Here is a 25191-nt window from a genome sequence, read left to right as displayed (position 1 = left end):
GGGCGGCAGCAGCTTAAAAATTAACATGGCCATGAGTACAAATATATTCTCTCTGCACAGAGAACTTGCAGTGACTGAAGAAAAAAACACTTATAATTAGTTGACTTCCAAATGTGTGCCTTACGGAAAACCGCCTGAAGGCCCAAATCCTGAATTAAAACACTGATTATAATATGCAAGACATTAAACAATCAAGAAATAAAAAGAGCTTAATCCAGGGATGGCTGACTTTCTAGGACTTGGGGGGCTGTAAGCTCTAGCACCCTGCTGCTTGGGGACCAGTTTGCTCCCGTGGTGATTCTGTTGGGCACGTTGTGGCTAAGCCCTGGCACAATGTTATCAGAGAGCAGACCTCTTGTGACAACAGCAAGGATGCAATTCTCGGAAACTTTGGGTTCAGAAAATCACTCCTACTCAGTGTCCTAATGAAATGTGTTTTCTCTTACTAAATAATGTAATGGAAAGCCAATATTTGGCTGGCTTATATAAACGTTTTAAGTGAAAAAGAAACTGAGTGACAATTTGAGATACTTGAAGGTGGCTCCGAAATCACCTTGTGACCACATGTGATAATCCTGGCTTCGATTCACCACTTATAACATGTAAAAGTCTTGAGTTTCTCCAAGTTGCCCCAAGAAAAATAATGATCCGATAAGTGCACAGAAAGTGGTGATAGAAAGCAGGAGAGAGTTCTGGGAATTCAGTTCACCTAAAGCTCCTAGCGTGGCTTTACCCAAAAGATTCCTCTCTAGGACATGCCTAACTGAACTAATTTTAAAATGTTTTCATTGTCCATATTACAATTAAAATGTTTGTCTTAGGTTGCTTCTCTGGTTTCTGCTTCCAGACTTGAAACTCCAAATTCTGGCCAAATATCAGAATGTCTGAGAAGCTCACTCCTTAGCTGCCATAGGACTGGGCGAAGACCTTTAGCCCAAAGCAACAATACACGTTTTCCTCCCTGCACCCAGGTCCTGCCCAGTCGATCAGAACTGTCTCCTGCACTTACCCATCTATAGCTGACTAGGGCTCTGATTGCTTCCTCACAGGCAGTGTGGCAGATACTGAGCTGGTGATCTTGTCTCCTGAACTTTCCTTTCTCCCAGTCTCCCTCAGTGTCCTGGGGAGAAAAATGCCGGCCCTGTTCCTTTCATAAGATAATGGTGCCCTTTTAAAACCAAATACTGTTCTTACCTGATCACCTTGTTGTCTATAGTGTTCTATGTTGATTGACCCTTAGTTCAGGTGTCAAGTTTTCTAGTAGTTTACTCATTAAGCTCTAATGCTGAAGTAGAGGAGCAGGCTTGGGGCTCATTGAGAAGTATTTTTTGAGTGCTTACTGAGGGTCTATCATTCTCTGGTTGTTTGTGTGTTTGTCTGTTTGTTTTTCTCTGATGGGGGAGGGATTTTTTGGTTTCATTTTTGTTGTTTGGCATGAGTGTGTGCATATGGATGTGGGGGTGTCCCAGAGAGTGAGTAAAGTGTATTTACTTCCATCTGCTATTATTATCTGTGTCTTTTTTCATCAGAAGGGAGTTTTTAGAAACAGAATTCTTGAATTCCAAACAAGTACAATTTGTTACCAGAGCCTTTCATGATAAAGACTGTTTTTCTTGTTAGACAGTTTTGTAGGGTGGTTTCCTACCCATCTTTCCCCCCATGCTGTCTCTCGGGTGATAGGAGGATAGTGCTGGTGTTTGGGGTTTTTTGTGTGTGTTTCGAGTGTGTGGCCTTTACAATTAGTCATAATGTTGAGAGTGGGGGACCAGGGAGCAAACCAGAGTCTTCCTGTTTCACACACAGATGAAGGGAGCCTCTGTGACATTTATCTCTTTGTTTTCCTGTGCTCTCATTTTGGGCCCATGTAGTTATGTTTCCATCTTCTGTGTTCCTAATTTCTGCTGAGGTCATGAAATTTGGTGTGATTTCAAAAATATCACTGGAGTGGGCTGTCCCTAGTTTCCCACATGAGCTTTCTCTCACCCACACTCTGTCTTAACTTGAGAGCTGCCTCTGAATGTCCATTTTCACTCACTGAAAAGTCATTGGGTCAGAATCCATTTTCTCAAAGGATGTTGTCCCAGAGGCAAAGGGTTTTTCTTTTTGAACCCTTGGGCAGGGCAGGGCAAACATGCTGCGTGGGTCTGCCTTCTTGCCCATTCTGCCGTGGTGCCTGCAGCTGAGAGCTTTTCCTGCCTGAGAAATCCTCCCCACTTTATGAAAACATATTCATTTATAGATGAGATTAGCTCTGAAGTGAGACCAGTGTGCTGCCCAGAGGAAACATCTTGACCTGTGAGCCAGGGGTCCCCGGCCAGATAATCTGTAACCAATAAATTCTGGGACCTTCAGGTCCCATCCCCTGGCCTGGGTGTCTTTCTCATTTGTAAAATGAGTTAGAGGAGTTGATTTATAAGATCCCTTTCTGGTGCATATGACTCTTTTCGTTGGGCACATCACTGGGAGAAAACAGCAGTTCCCAGCTGGGCAGGCAGGAAAGCATGTTTGAGGAATGGCAAGCAGAGGAGTTTTGCCAAATCATAGACTTCCCTGAAGGCAGTGTTGGTGAGTGTCTGAAGGACTGCTATAGAGCTTGACTGTAGAGGTTCCTAACCCACTGTAAGGAGTGTTACTTCACTCAGGAGTCAGAGGGGGCCAGTGAAGATATTTGAAGAAGAATGTAATAACCTCACAGCTGAACTCAGCAAAGGTATGCTGCATGTGTAAGTGCATGTGTGTGCACCTGTGCATGTGTGCGCCCATGTTGGAGCACCAACAAACTCCCCAAAGGGGCCCCAGTCAGGAATTTGTCATTAGAGTTCAAGAAAGAATTTGGAAGTGGAGATGAAGATTTGAGTGTTCCCAAGCAACACTGGAACCATGAGAACCAGTATGATCTTCTATGTAAAAACAGTAGGGAATAGAGTGGTGATGGCTTAGGAGGAAATCTAGGGGCAACCAGAGTAGGAAGAGGCAGCAGGAAAAGTATTGTCAAGGCGATAGGAGGACATCCTAGAGAGTCACTTCAAGGGCACTCCCAGAACATGATAGCATTCCCAAAGTGGGCAGTAGTGCAAAGTGCTATATAAGGTTGAAGCCTGAGAAAAGGGGGTTGGAATCCTCCTCACCATTAACTTCAAGAGGGCTACTTTCATGTTGGGTAGCGGCAAGAACTTGATTGTCAGCAGCCCCAAAAAGAGTGGTGACAGAATAGAGTGTGTGGCTGTAGAAGAAGAAACTAGAAGAGTAGCTTGTCAGGGAGTTGGGGGGAGCCAGCAATCTCAGGTGATGATTGACCGTTGTTGGGTTGAGCATATACCTGAGGTCAGGAAGAAACCTCAGAGAATGAAAGTTTACAGATAATGAAGCTGAATAGGGTTGGGAGCAGAGCAGGCTCCCCCCAGCACAGGGAGGATTCATCTTAGGGGAAAAAAGGGGAATGCATGTCAGAGAGTTCAAGGCTAAGAGGTGAGAATTGGAGTGTCATGTCTGCTGGCCTTCATTTTTGAACATTGGTGGTTGGGAAACATTAGTGGTTGGGTTCTCTGATAGGAAAGCAAACATGGAGCCCAGAGAGCCAGAAAGAGTGTGAAAGGGGGTCGAAGCAGTATGTGTGGACTTGGCACCTGTGATCTCCACCACCTTTGTTTACTTTTCAAAACAAAGGCAGTATGGGGGCTCCATAACCCTGGAGTGATCTGAGCTGGTCTACACAGGTAGAAGCTCTGACTCTCACATGGGTAGGAGCCCTCACCAGCCTTTTCTCAGAGAGCTTATGGTGGGTCTGTGTGTGTCCCCATTTTCTCACAGTGGAGGTAAATCATTTCCAAAGAAAATGATAGTGTGATTCTTAAGATCCAACTGAGTAGTGTGATTTTTCAAGTCTTGACTTGTCTGGGTACAGACCCAAACCTCTCTTTTTCTACTTGTCATTAAGTTTTTCCTTACAAGTTATGTATGGTAATTTCAAGGTTCTTAATTATCAAGGCAGTAGTTGGGAGGTTTCCATTTTCTGATTCAAGTCTGTGCCAGTTTCTTTGCTTTTAGCTAAGTAACAAGTTTTCTTGAAAGAGAAAATGTCCATAGTGCTTTAACTATTAAATAACTAGGACACCCAGAAATAGGCCACATTCAATGTCAGACCCCAGACTATTGAATTCAGGGATGGATCTTGAAAATATCAACCTCACCCTGGGGTCCTTTTCTCATTTCAGTCACTAAATCTGAGTTTGATACGATAGAGTATTAATCAGGAATCTTTGGGTTAGCAGTAATGGAAGCTGAAATTTATTTTCTCTAAATAGTTTAGCATTAAAATTAAAAGAAAATAAAAAATGTATGGGAGTTCCCGTCGTGGCTAAGCGGGTAATGAATCTGACTGGCATCTCTGAGGATGCAGGTTCAATCCCCAGCCTTGCATAGTGGGTTAAGGATCCGATGTTGCCGTGAGCTGTCATATAGGTCACATACTCGGCTCAGATCCTGCGGTGCTGTGGCTGTGGTGTAGACCGACAGCTACAGTTCTGATTCAACCCCTAGCCTGGGAACCTCCATATGCCTCAGGTACAGCCCTAATTAAAAAAAAAAAAAAAAAAAAAAAAGAATGTATGGATACAGGTCCGTGTAATTGAGGATACTCAGAGGTGGATTGGCTTCAAGCATGGCTGGATCCAGGGGCTTAAACAGTGTGGTCAGGATTCTCTTTCCAACTCTTAAAGCTGGTTCCCTCTCTTTTTGGCTCCATCATCACTGGGAGCCTCAAATCTACATCTTTAGAACTCAGAGTCCCAAAGAACGAGAGCCCTCTTCCTTCTGGTTTCTGTATACTAATCTCAGAGAAGCCCCTGGCATGTCCCCATCTCTGAGACGGTCACCATGGCCTGAGAAATAAAGGACTCAGGCCAGCCTAAGTCCCTAGTGCACCTGGTGTCTCCCCAAAAGGAAGCTTAAGAGGAGGAGGAAAGGAATGCTAAGTGAGCGACACCCACAGAGGTCTTCTCTAAATAGCGTCACCCCCAATCTGAACAGCAGACAGAAAGATTGAGCTCTTCCAGTCTGTGGTTATTTTAGAAAGACTCTCACAGTTTACTGTTTGTTATTGCTAATGTTCGTCCTGCTCTTCCCTGGGTTGACATCCAGGTGAGAGCAGCAAAGGCTCTCCCAGGGTTTGACTCCACGGAGGGCTGAAAGGTGACCTCAGGAGGAACACACATAATTTCCTGTGCTGGTTTCAAGTCTCTTCTTCTAGGGTCTCTCCATCGCCTTGGATTGCTTCCAGCAAAACAGGTTTGATTCAGCAATCATCTGGTTTCAGTCAGGCCAGAAAGTAATAAACCACGAGAAAAGCTCTGGGCACTCTGGTCACAACTGAAAGTAGGAAGTGACAGAGATGTGTGAAGTTAAGATGTGTAAAAAGGGTGATGTCAAGAGAGACTGAGAGAGAGGGATGAAGGATGCCCAGCTGCACGTTGATGGGCACATGCTGTCATAACCAGGAGCCTTCCTTCATCACAGGGGCCAGCTCCTCACCCCTCCTGACCTGCCTTTCCCACCACGCACAGGCCTAGGTGCTTCCTGTGCTACCCTGTTACTACAGAGCCTTCTCAGAAGCCTGTTTAATAAGATGCCATTTCCCCCATCTTCTCTCCACCACACCTACAGGCTATATCTTGGTGTAAATCTCTGTGATAACATAAACAAGAATAATGCTGAAATTAGACAGTTGTCCAATTAAAGTGATATTTTGCCACTATTTTTACACCACAGCAATATGACTAGCTCCTCTCCTAGCTGGTATAGTGCCAATCTGCTCAGCACATCAAAAGTCCCCTAGATCGATAGATCTTTCTACAAAGTGTGGTTGAAAATAGATCCAGTAAAGCCAAGAGAAATAAGCTTTATTTAATTCATAAATGAAGGCTTTGTTTTATTATCTCATATATCTGAGGGAAACCTGTTAATGTCGGTTAATAGGACAGTATCAGCATTGCAATCTAGCTCAGAGAAGCTGTACTCATGACTGTCCCTTCTCTTCATGACTTATGACACAAATGTTTGCAATTTCCAAGTGACAGTTAGATACCACAGCAAAGCCACAGGTACTAAAACTATTAGGTCTTGGTTTTCAAAATATATGGAAAACTCACTGAAAGATTGTAGAATTTCTGATAGTAATGCCTCCATTCTATATTGTATTCACTCTTTAGTACTTTGTCAGTGCCCTTGTTGTAAAAATGAATCTCTTCTTTAACATCTTCCTTCTGGACAGGCATTGAGGTTTAAGGTATATTTCTTTTCTTTCTCTCCTTTTTTTTTTTTTTAGGGCCACACCCACGGCATATGGAAGCCCCCAGCTAGGGGTCCAATCAGGGCTACAGCTACCAGCCTACACCACAGCCACAACAACGTGGGATTCCAGCCATGTCTGCCACCTAGACCACAGCTCATGGCAATGCCGGATACCCAACCCACTGAGCAAGGCCAGGGACTGAACCTGCGTAGATGCTAGTCAGATTTATTTCTGCTGTGCCACAATGGGAACTCCAGGTATATTTCTTTTGGTCTTCCTAAGGATATTCCAAAGTGGGCATCAATAATATTATAATTTTATAGGTGAAAATACAGAGGCCCAGAGGTGCTAAGGGTCTTACTAAAGTCACACAGCAAGTAAAGTATGGTCCAGGGGCTCCCCTCTGGTCTGGTGCTCACTCCAGCCCTCCAGCGCTGTGTCTTTGGCAGGTGAACCCATCCTCTTGTGGTTCTGTGATTTACCCTGTTTTCCCATCATTCTTTCACTGCTGCCCTCAGGCAAACCAGACCCACCTTTCCTTTGATTCATGTAGCTGTGTTGCATTGAAGGAGACAGAAAGCAAGGATGTCTTTCCACGTCATTGTTAGTCTTCCTGACACCTCTGCATCCCTGCTGCCCTGAGCCAGTCTGGCACAGTGAGGCTCTCCTCCTTATCGTGGATGGCCAGCAGGCTGCCACATGGTGCATTAATTGTGGGTTTAGGGCATGTGTGGGAAGATTCAGGAGGCTATACAAACAAGGAATGAAGTGCTCCAACACACCATCAATCCTGGCTTTGTTTCCTATCTGAGAAATGTATCGGTGGTAAATTTGCTTTTATAGTAAGAAGAAACCAAAACCCTTGAATTTTGTGAAAACTGTTTCAATGCAGTTCTAACGATGGTCAGAAACTGGACATGCTTTGAAGGAATGGGAAGAAGTGAGAGTAGTGTTACCAAACTAAACTAGGTTCTACTCACCCGACTTGCAGCAAAGCCAATTTACTGATGTCGGGATGTGGTGAAGAAAAGGGCCACACAAGGACGACAGGCAGCTCATGCTCAAAAGATACAGACTCTCTGATAGCTTTTAGGTACAGGCTTTTAAAGGTAAGGTTAGGGGTGTGGGTCACAGGGCAACTGATTAGCTCATACACAGTTCTCCGGTTGGTTGGTGGTGAGTTAACGGGAGTGATGTTTTGGGAATCTCCATCACCAGCCTTCTAGTTACACCTCAGCTATGTGCTGCTGGTCACCTTGCAGTTAACTTCCTTCACCTGGTGGGGGTTTTTCATGTCTGCAAAACAGCTTGAGGATATGGCTCAGGATTTTATCTATAGCCCTTGAGGAGAAACTAAAAGTCCTTGACTTTGTTTTATGGGTAAGCAATTATTATTTTGTCTTGTTGGACTGTTTTCCTTCATTTTTGTATTTTTTTCCTTCTCTGATTAAATTTGCCCTTTGGAACTCCGGGAAGACCTAGGAAGCTAAAGCTTTTTTAGAAATAAGAGGCAGGGGATGTGGGGGGGGGGACATCTGTCGCCAGTAAAGCCTCACAAGGGTCTTGCTCAGTTTCAGTGGGACTGGAATTCAATTCTGAGATTCTTTGAGAGGCTATAATGGAGTTAATTTATATTTATATTTTCATTAACTTAAAAAAATACATAGCCATCACCCATCTGTCTGTTCCATCCCAGTCCCTACTACATTTATTCTCTGGAGCCTGGGCCCTTTGTGCTGATGTGTTTTGTGCTCTGTTACTTCGATCAGCTTGCCTGGGCCCAATGGCAGGGACCCCGGAACCTGAAGGTGCTGACAAAGATGACCTGCTGCTGCTGAGTGAAATCTTCAATGCATCCTCCCTGGAAGAGGGCGAGTTCAGCCAAGAGTGGGCTGCTGTGTTTGGAGATGGTCGGCTGAAGGAGGCAGCGCCTACTGTGGCCCCAGGAGAGCCAGACCCCAAGCCCCAGACAGGTTCAGGATTCCTTCCTTCACAGCTTTTAGATCAAAATATGAAAGACTTACAGGCCTCACTGCAAGGTATGTACTACAAGGATTGGAATGAGCGTTTTGTGTGTGTTTCTTCTTCTTTTTAACCCAAAGGCCTGTTTTTCTTTGTCTTCAGGTGTGTGTTTTCTGATTTTTATTTTATATCCAGTATTTTTTGGTTGTTTGGGGATTTATTGTATTTTTTTTAAATCCAGTGACTCTTTAGCTGAAATCTCAGAATTACATTCCAGCTTTAAGTTGTGTGTCAGGGGTTTCAAACTTACTCCCTTTCATAATTTTCTCCCCATGTTAATATTTCCTGTTAATCGAAGGCTAGAGTGGTGGTTCTCCACCCTTTTTTTTTTTTTTTTTTTTTTTTTTTGTCTTTTTAAGGCCATACCCATGGGCATATATGAAGTTCCTAGGCGAGGGGTCGAATCCTAGGCTAGCTGCCAGCCTACGCCACAGCCATAGCAATGTGGGAATCTGAGCCACGTCTGCAACATACACCACAGCTCACAGCAATGCTGGATCCTTAACCCACTGAGCAAGGCCAGAGATCAAACCCAAATCCTCATGGATACTAGTCAGGTTCATTACTGCTAAGCCACGACAGGAACTCTTCAACCTTATTGTCTTACTTTGCTTTTAGATTTTTTCGTGGCACACTGAGGGATCAGACTGCCTTGATGGCCATGGCCTGTGGGCTTATCCTTCACCCTAGCTGATTTCTCCTGTATACTCCTGAGGCAATATTCTCCACGTTCCCATAGACATGGAGCTTTCTGGGTGCTTTCCCCTCCTCATCCTGGCCCACCGTTACCTTGGTATGCCCTCAGCTCAGCTGTCCCTGCTCTGCCAAAACTCATGGTCCCACAGTCCCCCTAAGCCTAGCCACAGCAAAAATAGAGTTTCCACACTGATCAAAAGTGATTGGCAACCTTTTACCTCAGGTTCCAGGTACGCCGAAGCTTGCCAGCAGCCCACGTGCTGGTTAAGAATTGCTGACATGGGGAGTGCACTGATTTAGAGCGCAAAAACTACCACTCAGGTTGAAATTTAAAAATTTGAGTTTCTAAACAGACAGACCTTGGGAAGGAAACTATTTTCTAAGTGTTTCAACAGTTTTTTTCCTCTCCTTTCATGTTGCTTTAATTTTAAGACCAGAATTACTCTTAAGAAATTCTCAAATTGCTCTGGTTTTTCCATAAATTTAGGCTATCTCCTTAGTAAACAATGTGTTTATCTGGTACTTAAAGCTGAGAACAAACGGCAGAGCTGGAATGATTAAGTAATTATGGGCTATTAACCAAAAAAAAACTCAGGTCTTTCTCTGGAGATGAGATTACAGACACAGCAAGAGTTGGTGGGTAAGGTCAAAGGAAAAGTCTTCCCTCTTTTTGATGAATGCATGATTCCTTTCATCTTTCTCTTTGAGTCTTACTTTGCAGCCCACTGGTTTATTCTCAGTAATAGAGCTAGAGGTAGGAGGGATAAATACAGTCCAAACTGACTTCTCCGCCCCAAGTTTCACCCCAAGTTTCACCACCTCTTTGCTAGAACCCCATGTGAGCAATGCTGCCAAAGACTTGGTTTCACCTGTGGTGGAGGCGCTAACAAGGCGTGGGAGAGGCTGGAGGCAGAGACTGGAGCTCCGGGCTGCTGGCAATTCTCCAGCTGTGTTATAGGCTGAAGCCCCATCAGCCCCAGCTTTGGAGATACCAGGGCCCCTGCTGCCACTCAGCTGGGGTGGCTGAGTGTCACTCTCTTGTGAGGGCCCCAGGCTGACACTGAAAAGCCAGAGCTTCATGCCCCTCTTCCTGAGCAGTGGAGCAAGAAGATCTCAGCCCAGGGCCCTGACGCCTTTCTCAGAACTCCACCTCTGAGCTAGGACAAGAGCAGGGGCAGTGGGCTTTGTGCTTCAGCCTTGCCCCATGGCCAGGAGAAAGGCACACATCACACTTGGGTCTGCAGAGGGAGGCATTCTGAAAAGGAGAGATGCAGACTCTCACTATGGAAAGAGAAAGAGGTACTTCAAAGGGAGTCCATTCATTTCTCAGGCAAACAGATTCTCACTGGAGGTTGCCACCTTAGTAGCACTAGAGCAAGTTTCTCATCAGCCCACAAATTTTTAGGTGCCAGGCCCTGGGGCTTCATCTGAGAACAAAACAGACAAGGCTTTTCTGCCTTCCTGGAACTCACATTCTAATGGAGAGGCGATCAAGGAACAGTAAACATGATTAAAAAAAAAAAGCAAATCTCATTGTAGGTTACAAAGTGATCAGTGATATGGAGCAAAGGAAAAAGTAGAGCCAGAGATAGAGAGTGTGCTGGGGGAATGGCAGGGTAGGTCAGGCTGCTGCACTAAAATGGGATCCTTACTGAGATGAGGTCTGAGGGAAGACGTGCCTGGTGTGGTTGAGGGTCTGCAGAAAGAGCACATAGGTTGGGAGGAAGAGGGAGAGGCACTCAAAGAGGAGACAGGCTGGGCCACCCAGGGCCTCATATCCTTTGGAGGAACTTGGAAACCATCACAGCATCTTGGCCCAAGGATGAACATGCTCTGATTTAGCATTTGAAAGGACCATTCTCATTGCTAAACATTTTCTTTCTTCTGCTGGAGTTCTACCAAGATCAGTGTTAAAGTTGTTTGGTCACCTCTGAGTTCCCCTGTTTCCTTTGCATGCCAGCAGCCACAAATCAAATGTCTGTAGAACTCAAAATGATGCGGGGGAAGGGGGGGGAGTGGAACCTTGTGTTCAAACGAGGGAGCCCATTCAGCTTCTATACATCTACAGGTTCCCCAAAACTCCACCCTAGTGCTGTTCTCTGATTCAAGGAACCTTCAAAGCATATGTACTAATAAAGAGTGGGCTCCCTGCTTCAATCATTGATTATGTGATCCAGTTATAACCACAATGTATGCTTTTGTCAGGACTCCCCCACCCCCACCCCAAACCCCCTAAGAAAAGAGGAAAAGATGGATGTTGGCTATAGATTTTTTTTCCCATTACATCCGTGATCTAGAAAAATCTATGCACAAGAATAGCAAAAGCATTTAAATCAGTATTAAACTTGTAACACCTCTTACTGAAACTTCTTTCCCTGATTACCCAGATCATCTCAAAAATCAAATTAAATAAACCACTGAAGTAAGTAAGTAGTCAAACTAAACATGGAATGGAAAGGCTCATTGGCCTTTTGTCTCAGTGAGACAAACAGTGGTAGGGAGTTCAGAGCCTGGGTTTTATTCTCCAGATGCCCTTCCCCACATGCTCTCTGCAGCAATTGGTCAGGCCACTCACTTTCTGAGTTTCAGCCTTCTCATCTGTAATACGAGGCAATAGACTCACTAAGTAGTCTCTCAGGAGAGACCTAAGTCATTTGAAGGAGCTTTCCACTTTTCCCCAAGAGTCATCTTCCTATCCCAAGTTAACCTACACTTTAGAGATGCTAAAGTCTTAAAACTTTGGTTCTGTGAATCTGCCCTTTATTGCTGATAAAATAACAAGAACCAGCACTCCTAGGGTACCTGCCAGGGGCCACACACTGCTCTGTGTGCTTTACTTGTGTTAACTCACTTCATCCTTACTACACCCTTCCCAGGTAGGTCCTCACATCATCTCCCTCTCAAAAAAAAAAAAAAAAGTATTGAAGCACAGTTGATCTAAAATATGATGTTAATTCCTGCCGTACAGCAAAGAGACTCAGTTATATATACATATATGCTTTTCCATATTCGTTTCTATTATGGATTATCACAGGACATTGAATAGAGTTCCCTGTGCTGTATCACCTTTGATAGCCCAGGATGCAGACATTCCTCTGGTAGGAGGCTGGCTGGATTGTGAGCCGGAGCCACCTGACAGAATCCAGGCCCTTCACTGTACCGTTCCGCTCCCTCTGATCACCACGTCTCTGATGGCAAATGTGATTCCCTGACGGGCTCCCTCAGACCTTGCCTTGGATGCTCCTGGAGGAGAGGACTGATAAGGATTCTTAGCCTGGCCCTGGGCACTCCTGGGCACACACAGGGGCAGGGGTGTCCATGTAGTCATGGAGGAGGAATGTAGGTGTGGGGAGGCAGGATGGTATCAATCCCAAAAATTGGCAGACCTTTCAGAGTAGAACACATGAAATTGAGATCATCTATAAAATCTTTTCCTACGCTAGCCATCGCCCCCACACGCACTCTAGTGTAGCCTGGCTCAGTCTCACTTCCCTCGTAGCTCTTTGTGAAGTCCAGGCGGAGCTGTATCCTCAGGGCCAGAATGTGAAGAGAACAGAGGGAATGGCTCCAGCCCACAACCACAGGCCCCTCACCGCCTCCCTCCAGCACCTCTTCAGTCTCGTCCCCTCCCTGCCTTTCCTTTCTCCTCTACCTCCTTCCCTCTCCTCTTTGAACTCTGTCCTCACTCTGTTCCCCTTTGCTTGGGGGAATTAGAAAGGAAGAGAGATTTACTAAGAGAACAGTTGCATCTTCCTTCCCCCAACTACTTCAGGCTCTAGGAGAGGAAGACAAAGGAACTCACATTTAGGCTCAAGTTGTACTAAAAAACTTGAAGGAGTTAATTTTAGGGGGGATTTCTGAGAGTTTCTGAAGTTGGCAGCATGATAGGGGCTGGGGGTTTCTGCATCCTACAGTGAAGAGAAAATTGGACCTTCCCAAGGCCTCTTAAAGTGAGCAGGAAGGGAGCCAGCCAGAGGGGCTGCCTGAGGTAGAGACCAGGCGAGGCCGGTGGGCTTCGTTAGACATTCTTCCCATTTCCCCATCAACATCCAAAATTTAATTTAGAAACAGACGCTGATACTGAGAAGATAACCATCTGTTCAAAGTAAATGCACCAGAACATCTTTTAATTTAGGATTCTGCAGACCAAAGTTAGGAGTCTTGTTCCAGATTCTCACAAACATAACAGCCCTTTATTCCTTCTGGATAGTCTTTTGTTTTACCAGATTCCAAGGTGCTGTTGCCATCTGGGTGGGTTTCCATTTAAAGCGAATGTAATGTCAAGCTTCGTGTTCTCTTTTGTGATCTTTCCTCGACTAGAGCGTACCTCTTGCTGTTTCTGGCTTAGCCTGGCTCCAGGTAACTGATATTTCTGGGACTCAAATGGCATCCTGTGAAGGAAAAGACTGTGGGCTACACTTAAAGACAGTCTGAACACAGTGGGTGAGCCAGTGGAATCATTTATTCCATCAAAGCAGCAGCTGAGGCACATCCCGAGGTTTTGGCTATGGATAACTTAAGTGCCTCTGTTAGTTCATGGAAGGAAACTTGGTGGCCATCTGCTCCACCCTCATTTCACAAATGAGGAAATCCAGGGACCTCGGAAAGGACTTGTGACTTGCCAAGTCATGGTTTTATCCACCATTCGCATTAAGGTCTAAACTCCTCAGGTGGCTTAGAAGGTCCTTTAGTGTCTGACCCTGGAGTTACCACTGTCTGTACCTCCCACGCCTTTACTTAGCATGACTTAATGACATCATTCTTTTAGGGAACCATGTATTGTGTCTCTAAGTTGGACTCCAGTGAACCTGATTCTTCCTACCCTTGGGCCTTGGCACATGCCGCTCCCTCACCTCAGAGCACTCCACCCATCTCCATGCTTGCTATGCTCATCTACTTGGCTACTTTCTCATCCATCAGATTCTCACTTTTTCTTTTTCTTTTTGGGCCACACTCACAGCACACAGAAGTTCCTGGGCCAGGGGTCGAACCTGTACCACAGCAGTGATGATGCCAAAACCTTAAGCACTAGGCTACCAGGGAACTCCCCAGGTTCTCAGTTTCATCTAGAGATTCCCCCAGCAGTCAGTGTTCCCTTTACACCCAGGACTTTATCATTCTTCTCGTTTCACCCCAGTGTAAGATTGACTTAATTTTCTGTCTGCTTTAGGTTGTCATGGGCAGGGCCTGTGTTTGTGTTGCTCGCCATCATATTTCCAGAACACAGCTCGGTGCCTGGAATAGAATGGCTGTTCAAAAAAGACACCTGGTGGATGGGTGGGTGGGTGGGTGAATGGATGGATGGATGGATGGATGGCAAGAACAAAGAGAAAGATAAACTGACACTGAATCACTAGATTAAGAGAAAATAATTCTAAAACAATCTCAGTGTCTGCTGAGTTATACAGAAATCCAGGCTCAACTTAGATTGATTGAGGGCCCTGTGCTCCCTGATTTCAGTTACAACATCCCATTTTATCCATACAACAACCTAATGAGGCAGGAATTTTCATCCACCCTTTGCAGGCATGGAAACTGGGGCTCTGAGAAGGTGTGGTTGGCAGGCTGGTGCTTGGCCACCGTGCCATGGTCTTCCCACTTTCCCCTTCCTGGCCAACCCTATCCCAGAGCGCCCTGGGCTGTGTTCATCAACCCAGTCTGGGCCTGGGCTCTCCAGTGAGTGCAACTACACTCATGGTAAAGTGCTACTCTGGGTGGTGTTATTTTGGCTTCACTTGCTGCTCTAGCTGGCCAGTGTTATTTCTGGCTGATTTATATTTTCCCTTATGTAAGTAAAGGGGGCAGGATTTCTCCAATAAAATTTTATATGAGTTTCCTGCAAACGGGTAGCACAGTTGACGTATCAAAGGAGCCGAGAGCTAGGATCCTCATCGTGCTCCCAGAGCTCTCTGCCTCTCCTGCCCTCAGCCTGCACCACCCATCTCCTGACACAATTTCTCTGAGATGGGGAGACATCTTTCCAGCCACACCTTTCTGTTAAAAATGCCCAAGCCAGCTAACACCAACTAGAGAACACTTGGTGGCAATTATAGGAATATTAGCAAGAGTAAATTCTCTTTATTTTTTTTATTGAAGTATAGTTGATTTACAATGTTGTGTTAACTTCTGCTGTAAAAAAGTGATTCAGTTATACCTATATATATACTCATTTTTTAAATATATTGTTATGGTTTATCATAGGACATTAAATATAGTTCTCTTTGCTGTACAGTGGGAGATTGTTGTTTATCCTCCTGGTATAATAGTTTACAACTGCTAACCCCAAACCTCCCAGTCCATCCCTCCCCCAACCCCCTCCCCCTTAGCAACCACAAGTCAGTTCTCCTTGCCTGTGAGTCTGTCTCTGTTTCATAAAGAGTTTGTGCCCTATTTTATATTCCACATATAGTGATATCATATGATATTTGATTTCTCTTTCTGACTGACTTAGTATGAGACTCTTTAGTGGCATCCATGTTGCTATGAATGATATTATTTCATTCTTTTCCATGGCTGAGTTGTATTCCATGGAAAAGAATGATACATTGTCTATGTGTATCACACCTTCTTTATCTGCTCATAGTAAGCTCCCTTAAATAGCATTTTTTTTCTGACAGAAGCGAAGACAGAAATCTGGCTTGGCAATTACATCTGCAGTAACCCTTGTTGCAGCCTTCCTCTTAATAGTTCTCACAGTGATATGAGTGAGAGTTACATTGCAGTTCAGCTAGGCATTTGCTTTCAAAAAGAACCATATATTGCTAGTGTCACAGCCGTACCATTTTCTCCCTTCATACACATTTAGTGGGATTGTTAGACTTATGCTTAATAGCTGTTCTGAGGCGAGATTGTGACTCGGCAAACTGGCTCTTGTTCTGGCTTCACATTATGGGATGAGAGAATATTGATACCCTGTGTCTTCGTGAAACTCTGAGGTATACTTTCCCCATCATCTTAGTCACCAAAGAGGGGATGTCTTTTCACGTATCCTCCTCCATGTCCTCTGCTGCAGAGAAGCCCCCCACATCCATAGCTTCTAGGTGTCACCTGTATGATTCATGAGTGTTTAGGTGAGCAATATTCAGAAATCCATAGTTCCAAAGGAATCCAATTAGAAAACATTGATCGTAAAGGAATCTGCCATTGTAATCCTTTAAACGATAGGCTTATGATATGATTTGTATTTCTGGTATTTTTAAAATATGATTTGATATATACAGATATTTTATTAATTTACAACTATTCAGGAACATACCCATTACATAAACCAAGGGGAGCTTCCTTTCGACATGTGCATTTATTCCTACCTCCTTAGGAATGTGTTCCATTTTATGCTTGGAAAAAGACAGTGCTTGGAACCTGCCTTTTTTCCAGCATTCTCTGCAGCCATTTTAAAAAATAAGTGTTGTGCATATATTTGAAATGGGATGTACTTCTGTGTTGAATTCCCACTGTATCAGACAGCAATCGGAGAACAGGGAGGAGGGGCTGGCTTCCATTCCTCTCACCTGCCTTTTCTCTGTGTCAGTTCAGGTTCACTCTGGAAGTATGGGCCGCCCTGAATTCAGAGCTTGATGGGATCAAGGAGCTTAAAGCTGCAGGACCTGGGAAGTAGGGACCCTCTGTTTCTGAGGAGGGCCTCTCTCATTGTTCCTGTTCTGGCCTTACCCAGGATGACCCTGATCCTGACAGAGATGGTGACTGTGGCAGCTCTGTGGGGACCATCTATGGCAGTGCTTCCCGCACTTACACTTATATGACAGGATTTGTTAAAGCAGTTTCCTGGGCTCCACCTCCCAGGGATCCTGATTCAGTGGGTGATGCCCCTGCTGCAGGTGCGGGCAGCACAATTCGAGAGATGGAGGCCAGATGGAGGCCAGACTGCAGGTGTTGATGAAAGATTGCATGGCTCTGCAGAGCACTGGTGGGTCTTAACACTTGGTGTCCAGGAGAGGATTGTAGGGAAAAAAATAAAATTGACCCAATTGATACACAGCAGAACTGCAATTTTAACTTTCCACTTTTTTATGAGATTTTGGTTTAGAAGGAAAATGCCCATGGGCCAATTTTCTAGGAACCAGGCAGGTTATGTTACTTTTGGATTTTATTTTATTTTACTTTTTCATTTTAGCAACACAGGATCCGAGCCACCTCTGTGACCTATACCACAACTCACAGCAACACCAGATCTTTAACCCTTTAAGCAGGGCCAGGGATTGAACCTGGATAGAATCATGGATTCTAGTCAGGTTTTTTTTATCACTGAGCCACAACAGGAACTCCCAATACTGGTCATTTTAAAAATGCTTTATTAGAGTTCCTGCTGTAGCACCGCAGGTGAAGGATCTGGCATTGTCTCTGCAGTGGTTCAGTTTGCTGCTGAGGAGCAGGTTCCATCCTAGTCCAGCACAGTGGGTTAAGGATCTGGCATTGCCAAAGCTATCGCATAGTTCTCAGTTGCAGCTTGGATTTGATCCCTGGCCTGGGAACTTCCACATACTGTGGGTGTGGTCAAAAAAATAAAATAAAATAAAATAAAACTGCCTTATTGAATTGTAATTTACATATCATGAAATTAACCCTTTGTAAGAGACTATTTCAAGGAATTCTGGTAAATTGATACTGTGCAACCATCACCACTGTCTAGTGTTAGAACATTTCTATTTTCCCCCAAAGTTACCTAAAATTCCACTGCTTTTTGTTGCTTGTGAATTATGTTAACAACATGTTCAAATACTTTTCCAGTGAACAACAATAATTTTAAAACCCTCTATAAGTTTTCATTATTTTAGACCTAATAAACAGGTCACCGGCTACCTGCTTCATCTGTCGTTGGTTAGTCTTCATAGAGAAGTTTGTGTGCTACTTGCCTAAAATGAAATAATTCAAATAATTCAGCATCTACTATGCCAAGTATTGCTTTGCCAACTCTGAAAATAATATAATGCTTCAAACTAAACTCATGATTGAAAAGAGTTCTTCAATAGTTTATCTTAATTTAAACAACCATCATGTACCAGGAAGTACACTCAAGGATGTAGAGACATGGTCCCCACCTTCAAGGGGCTCACAAATCTAGATATAGTATGATTCTATAATTAAGTCCCTTATCACAAGTCTTAGGGTGGCAGAGTAAACAGCATTAAATCTTACCATTTTTGTGGCATGTACTGAGTGGCTCTCTTGCTCCACCAATGGGTTTCACTGGCCTCCCCACCCCCTTGCCCCGCTAAACACTGCCATCCAAATATGATGTCTCATGAGGGCCTTATCAGAGACAAAACCTTTTCTGTACAAAACCCTGTGACCAGAGCATCCCAGTGAAAGGATACCATTGTAACCATTTGGACCTAACAATTACGCATCATCTGAGGGTCTACATTTCACAGTAAGAATCAACAGTGGACTTAGTCCACAAACACCTACCTGTACCACATTAGGTATTATGCAGCACATTGAAGAAATAAGTCCCTGTCTCATTGAGAAGACAGGACTTACACATGAAAAATTAAAGCAGACGTGCAAAGAAGCATATGGTAATGCTCCAAATTAAATGAGTCATGCCAAAACATCCAGCACAGACAGTAAATGTTGTGGGGAATGAGGCTTGCTTTCCCCAGAGCAAGACTGCTGCATGCCTCTTAATCATTAGGGGTGGGCAGAGCACAAGGGTTCTTTCAGAATGTTGGGTTATACAAGATAAATGCCATCATAAGGGTACAGCATCAAGTTAAGGGGCAGTGTTCTTTCCCCTCATATATTTGGACTGGACTGTGATTTATTTATCTGCATTAACTAAACTTCTCAACTTGAATTAGCTATATAGAAAGTAAATGAGCTGGATCATACTGGGAGTAGGCAAGACCTGCCATTCACTAGTTCTCTTTCTCCATATAATGGTGTTCACTTTTTAAGCTGTCCCCACTTGTGACAGAAAAACAAGGCACTTGATTTCCTTGGAACGCTATTGATAATCTGTAGTATGGCTGTGAAATGATGTCACTTGGTAAGAAAAATGGGTATAAAGCTAAAAGCAAAAATGCTTTAACATTAGCAATTTCTCATTTGCTTTTCAAAATGCAATCTTTCCCCTAGTGTTCCATACTTTTGAGTTGGGCATGATTATACATATTATCTCTCCCCTAAAACATGGTCCGGCTGTGAGGAATGTGGGAGAAGGGTCTTTGCCTGCCACCCTTCTCTCTCTCTCTGGAGGCCACCCTAGGTGAGAACTACTCATGTGCCCCAGCAAATGATGGGGCAGTGTGACTGCTCTTCCCAAGATCTAACGACCTCTGGTTTTGAACATTAGGCTGGTCAGAGAGCAAGGTCAATCCTGCCCCTCCTCCATGGCCAGCACCACAGGCAAGCAGTCCAAGTGGCAGCAGCCCTGCAGTAAAAGGTAATACCGTGTTCTATCCCCTTAAATGACAGTCGCCTACCTTCCTGCTGGCCTAACACTCTTTTCTCTATTTCTTTACTAATTTCCATTTGAGTACCTCAGGTTCAAAACAGGGCCTACAAAGGGCAGAAGAGTTTTGCATGACCCTAGGAACTAACATTCTAACTTTTTTCTGGCTTAATATCCTAAGTCTTAAGTTCCTTTATCAAATCTAATGAGGATGACTCAAACATCTGTCTTCAGGGGACCAGGTCCTCCCCAAGACTGGGTGACAATAGAAATGGAGGAAAGGTCCCTGAGGTTTGTGATCTTTAGCTGAAATACCATTGCCTCCACTGGACAAGGCCCTGGATTATAGTGCTTTTCGAGAAGAGCCAAGTGTCTTAGCTGTCAAAAGAGGGCCTTTCAAGCTCGTGACATCTGTTCTCTTTTGAGGCAGAACATCTGCCTGATTTCCTCGGTATGTGCACTCTGTCTCCCTACCCATCACCCACTTTCCCTGTGCGGACCACAGGAAGTTAAGGGGGGTGTCGATCATCAGATTATCGTCAGAAAGCATTCCCTTGATGTTCTTTTAGGTATTGTGCAAATCATTGCACCTGGTTTTCCCTCCCACAGTGGAGGTCTGGGGAATATGAGGATGGCCCCAAAGTACAGTCTCCTGGCATCTCACAGCAGGGCTATGCCCACCCTCAGAGGGTGCCTGGGAAGGAAAGGTGACCATGGAGTGTACTTTCACTGGCGGTGTCTCTAAGAGATCTTGGTATCCTCTGACAGGAAGAGACTGATCCCCCTAAATCAGCCTTGCCCATACAGTTTCCTTGTGTGACCTTGTACATGGCTAAAGACAGATGAGTTGCTCTCTTTTTTATATTGTTTCTCCCCACCACAGTATTTCTCTGCTATATTGAGATCGCTAAAGTCTCAGTTTCTCCTATCAAAATAAACCAGTGTGCAATTGATGTTACATAGTGATAACTTGCATATTCCCAACTAGTTTGCTGGCAATAGCTTATCTCTGTAAGAGATGTATTATCTCACTATAAAGTAATACATCTACAAAAGACTGGGGGGGGGTGGATGGGAAGGAGACCTAGTTGGGGAGTTCCCAACGTGGCTCAGTGGTTAACGAATCTGACTAGGAGCCATGAGGTTGTGGGTTCGATCCCTGGCCTCACTCAGTGGGTTAAGGATCCAGCGTTGCCATGAGCTGTGGTGTAGGTCACAGACGCAGCTCAGATCCTGCGTTGCTGTGGCTCTGGCGTAGGCTGGCAGCTACAGCTCCGATTAGACCCCCAGCCTGGGAACCTCCATGTGCCACAGGAGCAGCCTCAGAAAAGGCAAAAAGACAAAAAAAAAATAAAAATAAAAATAAAGTATAAAGTGGCTGGTACCCAGTCTTAATGTTTAAGTGTCACTTTAGTGAAGAGGTCAAACGCCCTGGGTATGTTGGGATAACCCATCAGCAGTCTCCATCACTCCCTATACCCACCTTTAGCAACTTGTCTTACCAGTACTTTTTGAGACTCTTTTCAACCAGATGGCAAGCACATTCGTAGCCGCCCTCAACTAGAAGGATAACCTGTCAGACATTTTCATCATGCTTTTGATATTCCCACCTGTTGGAGGAAGAAAAAAAAGCAAGGGTCATCCAAGCCAGTGAACTTAGATTCTCATGTGGAATGATTTATATCAAGAAGAACCTCCAGCTTATTTGGAAATCACTTGCATCAGGCGCTCTTTTACAAATGTTCTCTTCATCTCGAAAATAATTTGGCTCTATAATCGTGGCACTCAGGAAGTTAGGGCAGGTGGTTTGGTGAAAGAACAGCTGAAGGCAATACTCCACTGAGGCCAGAGGGGGAGGGGCATGGGGGTGATTTGGAGCTCAGGGGAGAAGGGCAGGCATGTCATAGGCCCCTCCCCCTGATGGGAGAAAGTTAAAGAAGGCAGTGACCTTGAGAAGAGGAGCAGTCAGGCCAAAGTGCCACCCCCGCTTCTGGACCTGTTGTTTTGAAGACTGAAAAGACAAACCACAGTATTTCTCTTGACCCACCCAGCAGATGTGAAAAGATTCTGCGGCTGGACACTGGAAAGCACCTTGCTTCCTAAGCCAATCAGTCTGATTTCTGAAATGTCTGATATTTCCCAGTGGTGGAGTAGTGCAGGATCTGGGGTTTCAGGCAGCTCTGTGGGCTGTGGTCATCCTCTGAGTTGGGGTGCAGGTGGGGTTACCACAAGGGCTCACTGTTCACTGAGCTTTATGAAGACCATGGTTTAGAATTGTTGCTCAGCCAACCAACCAACAGGGGGGCATGAAATTCCCTAACATGGTTTAGAGACAAACAGAAACAGGGTTTGTCTGACTGAGCACCCTCCCTCTTCAAGATGCACCGCGACCCACCTGCCTGCAGCCTGGCAGAGGTGGGAGTTTGCAAGGTGGGTGCACTAATGTTTCCTCTTCTCCCCCCAGAGCCTGCCAAAGCCACCTCGGACCTGACTGCCTGGTTCAGCCTCTTTGCTGACCTCGACCCATTATCAAATCCTGATGCTGTTGGGAAAACCGATAAAGAACACGAATTGCTCAATGCATGAGTCTACAGCCTCTGGGAGGGAGCCCACAAACTGCTCTGCATCAACACACCAGGGGGCTCATGGGCATAGGAGGTGATCAGTATGCTGTTTTAATATTTACGTGCCATTTTAATAAAATGAAAGGGTCAAAGGCCCTGTTTATATTGGTATAATTATTTACTCTTATTTGGTATAAAGGTTTTAGTGTATTCTCTACTGGACCTGACAAAACAGGATTGTCTAGGAGCGGTTTCCAGGCTGGCTGCTCTCCTGCCAACAACTGCATCATGGCTGCTGACGTGTCGCTGGGCTACTCTGAGGTCCAAGTTTAAATCTTAAACCTACTTGTGTTAGGTTTAAAATAAGGTGTCCTATAGCCCCAGAGGCAGCAGAAGGCTAAGATGCCACCTCTTGTACACTCTGCCTCTATCCCCCCTGGCAGGGGGCAGGGAGACCCTCTCTTCCTGCCAAGGCCCCTTTCAGCAGCTCTGGGTGAAGCTCCAGCCAACCAAAGACACTGTCCTGCAGCCCTGCCAGTGTGGCTGCAGTTCCTCCTGGGGCAGAGGGCTAGGCTTGACTGCGCTGCACAAACCTTTCTGTGGAAAGCAGCCATATCTGCAGATCCCAGCTCTCCTCTGCTCCTCTCCATGGCTGGAATTCAGAGGCATGTATTTCTGGAGCCCCTTGTGACAGTAACTGTTTTTTGTTTTGTTTTTTTAATTAAACAGAAAAGATATTTGAAACGCAAAGTCAAGTTATTAAATGAGTCTGTGGTGGGGACTCAGTGGGGAGGTGCTGCAGGGTGGGGGCTAGAGAGGGGCGGGGTGGAGGAGGATGGGTCCCACCTGTGAGAAGCTGCTGGTGTGAGGTGCAACTCTTAGTGGTGGGGGACCCCCACTGTCTCGGGCTAGGGTGAGAGCACATAAGCAACTTAGATACTCCACATCTGACGGAGTGCCCAGGGCTGGGGCCTCTCCTTCCTGCCTGTGTCACCAGTAGTTTACTAAGTGAAGCCTGTGTTCACGGAGTCCCTGAGTGGGGTGGAATCTGTGACTAGCCAGGCATTGGTTCACCAAATTCAGCTGGACCCAGAGGGGTCTGCTGTGCACCTGTGGCCTTAGGCCCCAACTCCTAAAGGGTCTCCCGGGGCCTCCCCAGCAGCAGCCACATGCTCTGTTGGACAGCCTGGGCACCGGAGCATTACCTCCTCTGTGCAGGTAAGACAGGGCTGGGGACTCTGCATGTATTGTGTTCAGGCTGCTCGCTTCCCCCAGAGCAGCATGGCTCTCCACATGGCCTCTTCTGTTAGAATCTCATTTAGCATGGAGTTTCCGTCGTGGCTCAGTGGTTAACGAGTCTGACTAGGAACCATGAGGTTGCCGGTTCGATCCCTGGCCTTGCTCAGTGGGTTAAGGATCCAGCATTGCCATGAGTTGTGGTGTAGGTCACAGACGCGGCTCGGATCCTGCGTTTCTGTGGCTCTGGCATAGGATGGCAGCTACAGCTCCGATTAGACCCCTAGCCTGGGAACTTCCATATGGCTTGGGAGTGGCCCGAGGAATGGCAAAATAAGACAAAAAAAAAAAAAGCTCATTTAGCTGATTCCTCAGCCTGGCATTCCTGGTCTTGAGATTAATTTATAGCCCCAGGGCCCCACCTTGCTGCCTCCCCCCCCCAGCTCACAGGAGGGCTTGCCGTACCTCTAACACCCACTGTCATCTCTAGGCCTTTGCATTACTGTGCACTCCACCCTGGGTGCCCCATTTCCTTGCCCTCAGCTGCCATCATGATGCTACTCCCCCCTCAGGAGCCTCCTCAGACCCCATTTCCTCTGCAGTCTCCTTTGAGAAACTTCCCTCCTCTCTCCCTGACCATCACCCCGGCCACACCCCGCCCCTGCCCCATCCTCTCATCCCCTCCAAAGGCCCATGCTGTATGCATCTGCTTCTACCCCTGGGTGTTGCAACTGCAGAAAACAGCGTCTCTTATTTCCCCAAATCTTGTCTCCCCAGTCATCACTGGAGTCACCTCGTAAGTCCTGGATTAGTGATTGCTGAATGGAGCTGCCCCGTGTGGAATGTGGATTGAAGTCTCATAGTTTCCTTCTGGGTCACATTTGCTTGCAGCCTTGGAAACCCACAGCTGCCGCCATGTAGACTTGAAGCAGGAAGGCTTGACTTCCCTCTAAGCTGGAGGCCATGGAGCTTGGTCAAAGAGAATGAGGGAGGGCAAGGGGTTCAGGGTTCTCCTGTTGAGTGGATCACTTTAATACTAACCGGTTGCATTTTAAAGTTGATCTGAGGGTGAAGTGGAGAGGACTGTGGTCATTGGACAGGCTTTGCTACAACTTTAAAAAAAAAAAAAAAAAAAGGCATTTTCTCCCTGTATTTTCTTTACATTAAAAAAAAAAAAAAAAAAAAAAAAACGAAAACAGATTGAATTCCCTTTCCCACCTTCAGTCCACTTGGCCAGGCTCTTGATCCCTCTTGATAGGTATGTTTTGATCCTGGCTCACACAAACCCCCCTTTGACCACCTCTCCAGTTTGAGAAGCAGCTGTGGCCTGATTGTTTTAATCGGCCTGGGTGCCAGTCTGGCAGGGGCCTTCCTCCAGGGGCCCTTTGGGGCTGGGCTGTCTGACATGAAGAAGACGAAGGTACCCCACCTCTTCATGCCCAGTCTTGCTTCGCCCTCATTTTCGTCTCCTGTCCTGAGGCTGGTCTGAACCCCAGTTGCACTGTAGCTCTCAGGGGCATTAAGAGAGCAACCGCTCCGTGAAAACGACCCTGCCCTCGGAGGTGCAAGCCTCCCTTACCTGCTCCCCGCGTCCCAGCCAGTATAGAAGGGATATTCACAGTTAAGAGAAGGAGCCAGAAACATTTCCACTTCCTCCTTTCTTCTTTCCCCAGCTGGCACAGGCTTTGGTGCACTTTATAGATTCATTGCCTTCAAAGTGTAATTTAAGAAACATCAAGTTGATTTTGAGTTCTGGGAGAGTAAGAAAAGCACCCATCAGCTTCAGAATTATAAATGTACTGAGAAAAAAATAGCGCTTATTGTCATAGGTGATTTATGCCCAAGAAAACGTGCTCTGCTCAGAGTTGCCAGTGGGCATGTAGGTGGGGCTCACTGCCTTTGTGCTGTGGCCAGAGCTGACACTGGTTATGGGGCCAGGAGGCTGCCCAGCCATCGGGGTCAAGATAGCGCCC

General features: G+C 45.6%; 1 protein-coding gene across 7 annotated transcripts in view; it reads left to right on the top strand.

Moving 5' to 3' along the window:
• ICA1 (islet cell autoantigen 1) overlaps nt 1–22726 on the top strand; it is a 150615-nt gene extending 127889 nt beyond the window's left edge. For 4 of the 7 annotated variants that reach the window (XM_021102425.1, XM_021102427.1, XM_021102424.1 and 1 more), the window contains exons 13-15: nt 8059–8328; nt 19320–19409; nt 21883–22726. In XM_021102425.1, coding sequence (XP_020958084.1) covers nt 8059–8328; nt 19320–19409; nt 21883–22004 — 482 coding nt within the window. In that variant the 3' untranslated portion in view covers nt 22005–22726. The remainder of the gene's footprint in view (nt 1–8058; nt 8329–19319; nt 19410–21882) is intronic. The other 3 variants (XM_021102429.1, XM_021102428.1, XM_021102430.1) reach the window with 1 other exon arrangement.

This window comes from Sus scrofa, chromosome 9, assembly GCF_000003025.6.
Source record: "Sus scrofa isolate TJ Tabasco breed Duroc chromosome 9, Sscrofa11.1, whole genome shotgun sequence".
Taxonomy (NCBI): Eukaryota; Metazoa; Chordata; class Mammalia; order Artiodactyla; family Suidae; genus Sus; species Sus scrofa.
The sequence above is the reverse complement of the archived record's forward strand: the minus strand, read 5'-3'. Positions and strand labels throughout refer to the sequence as shown.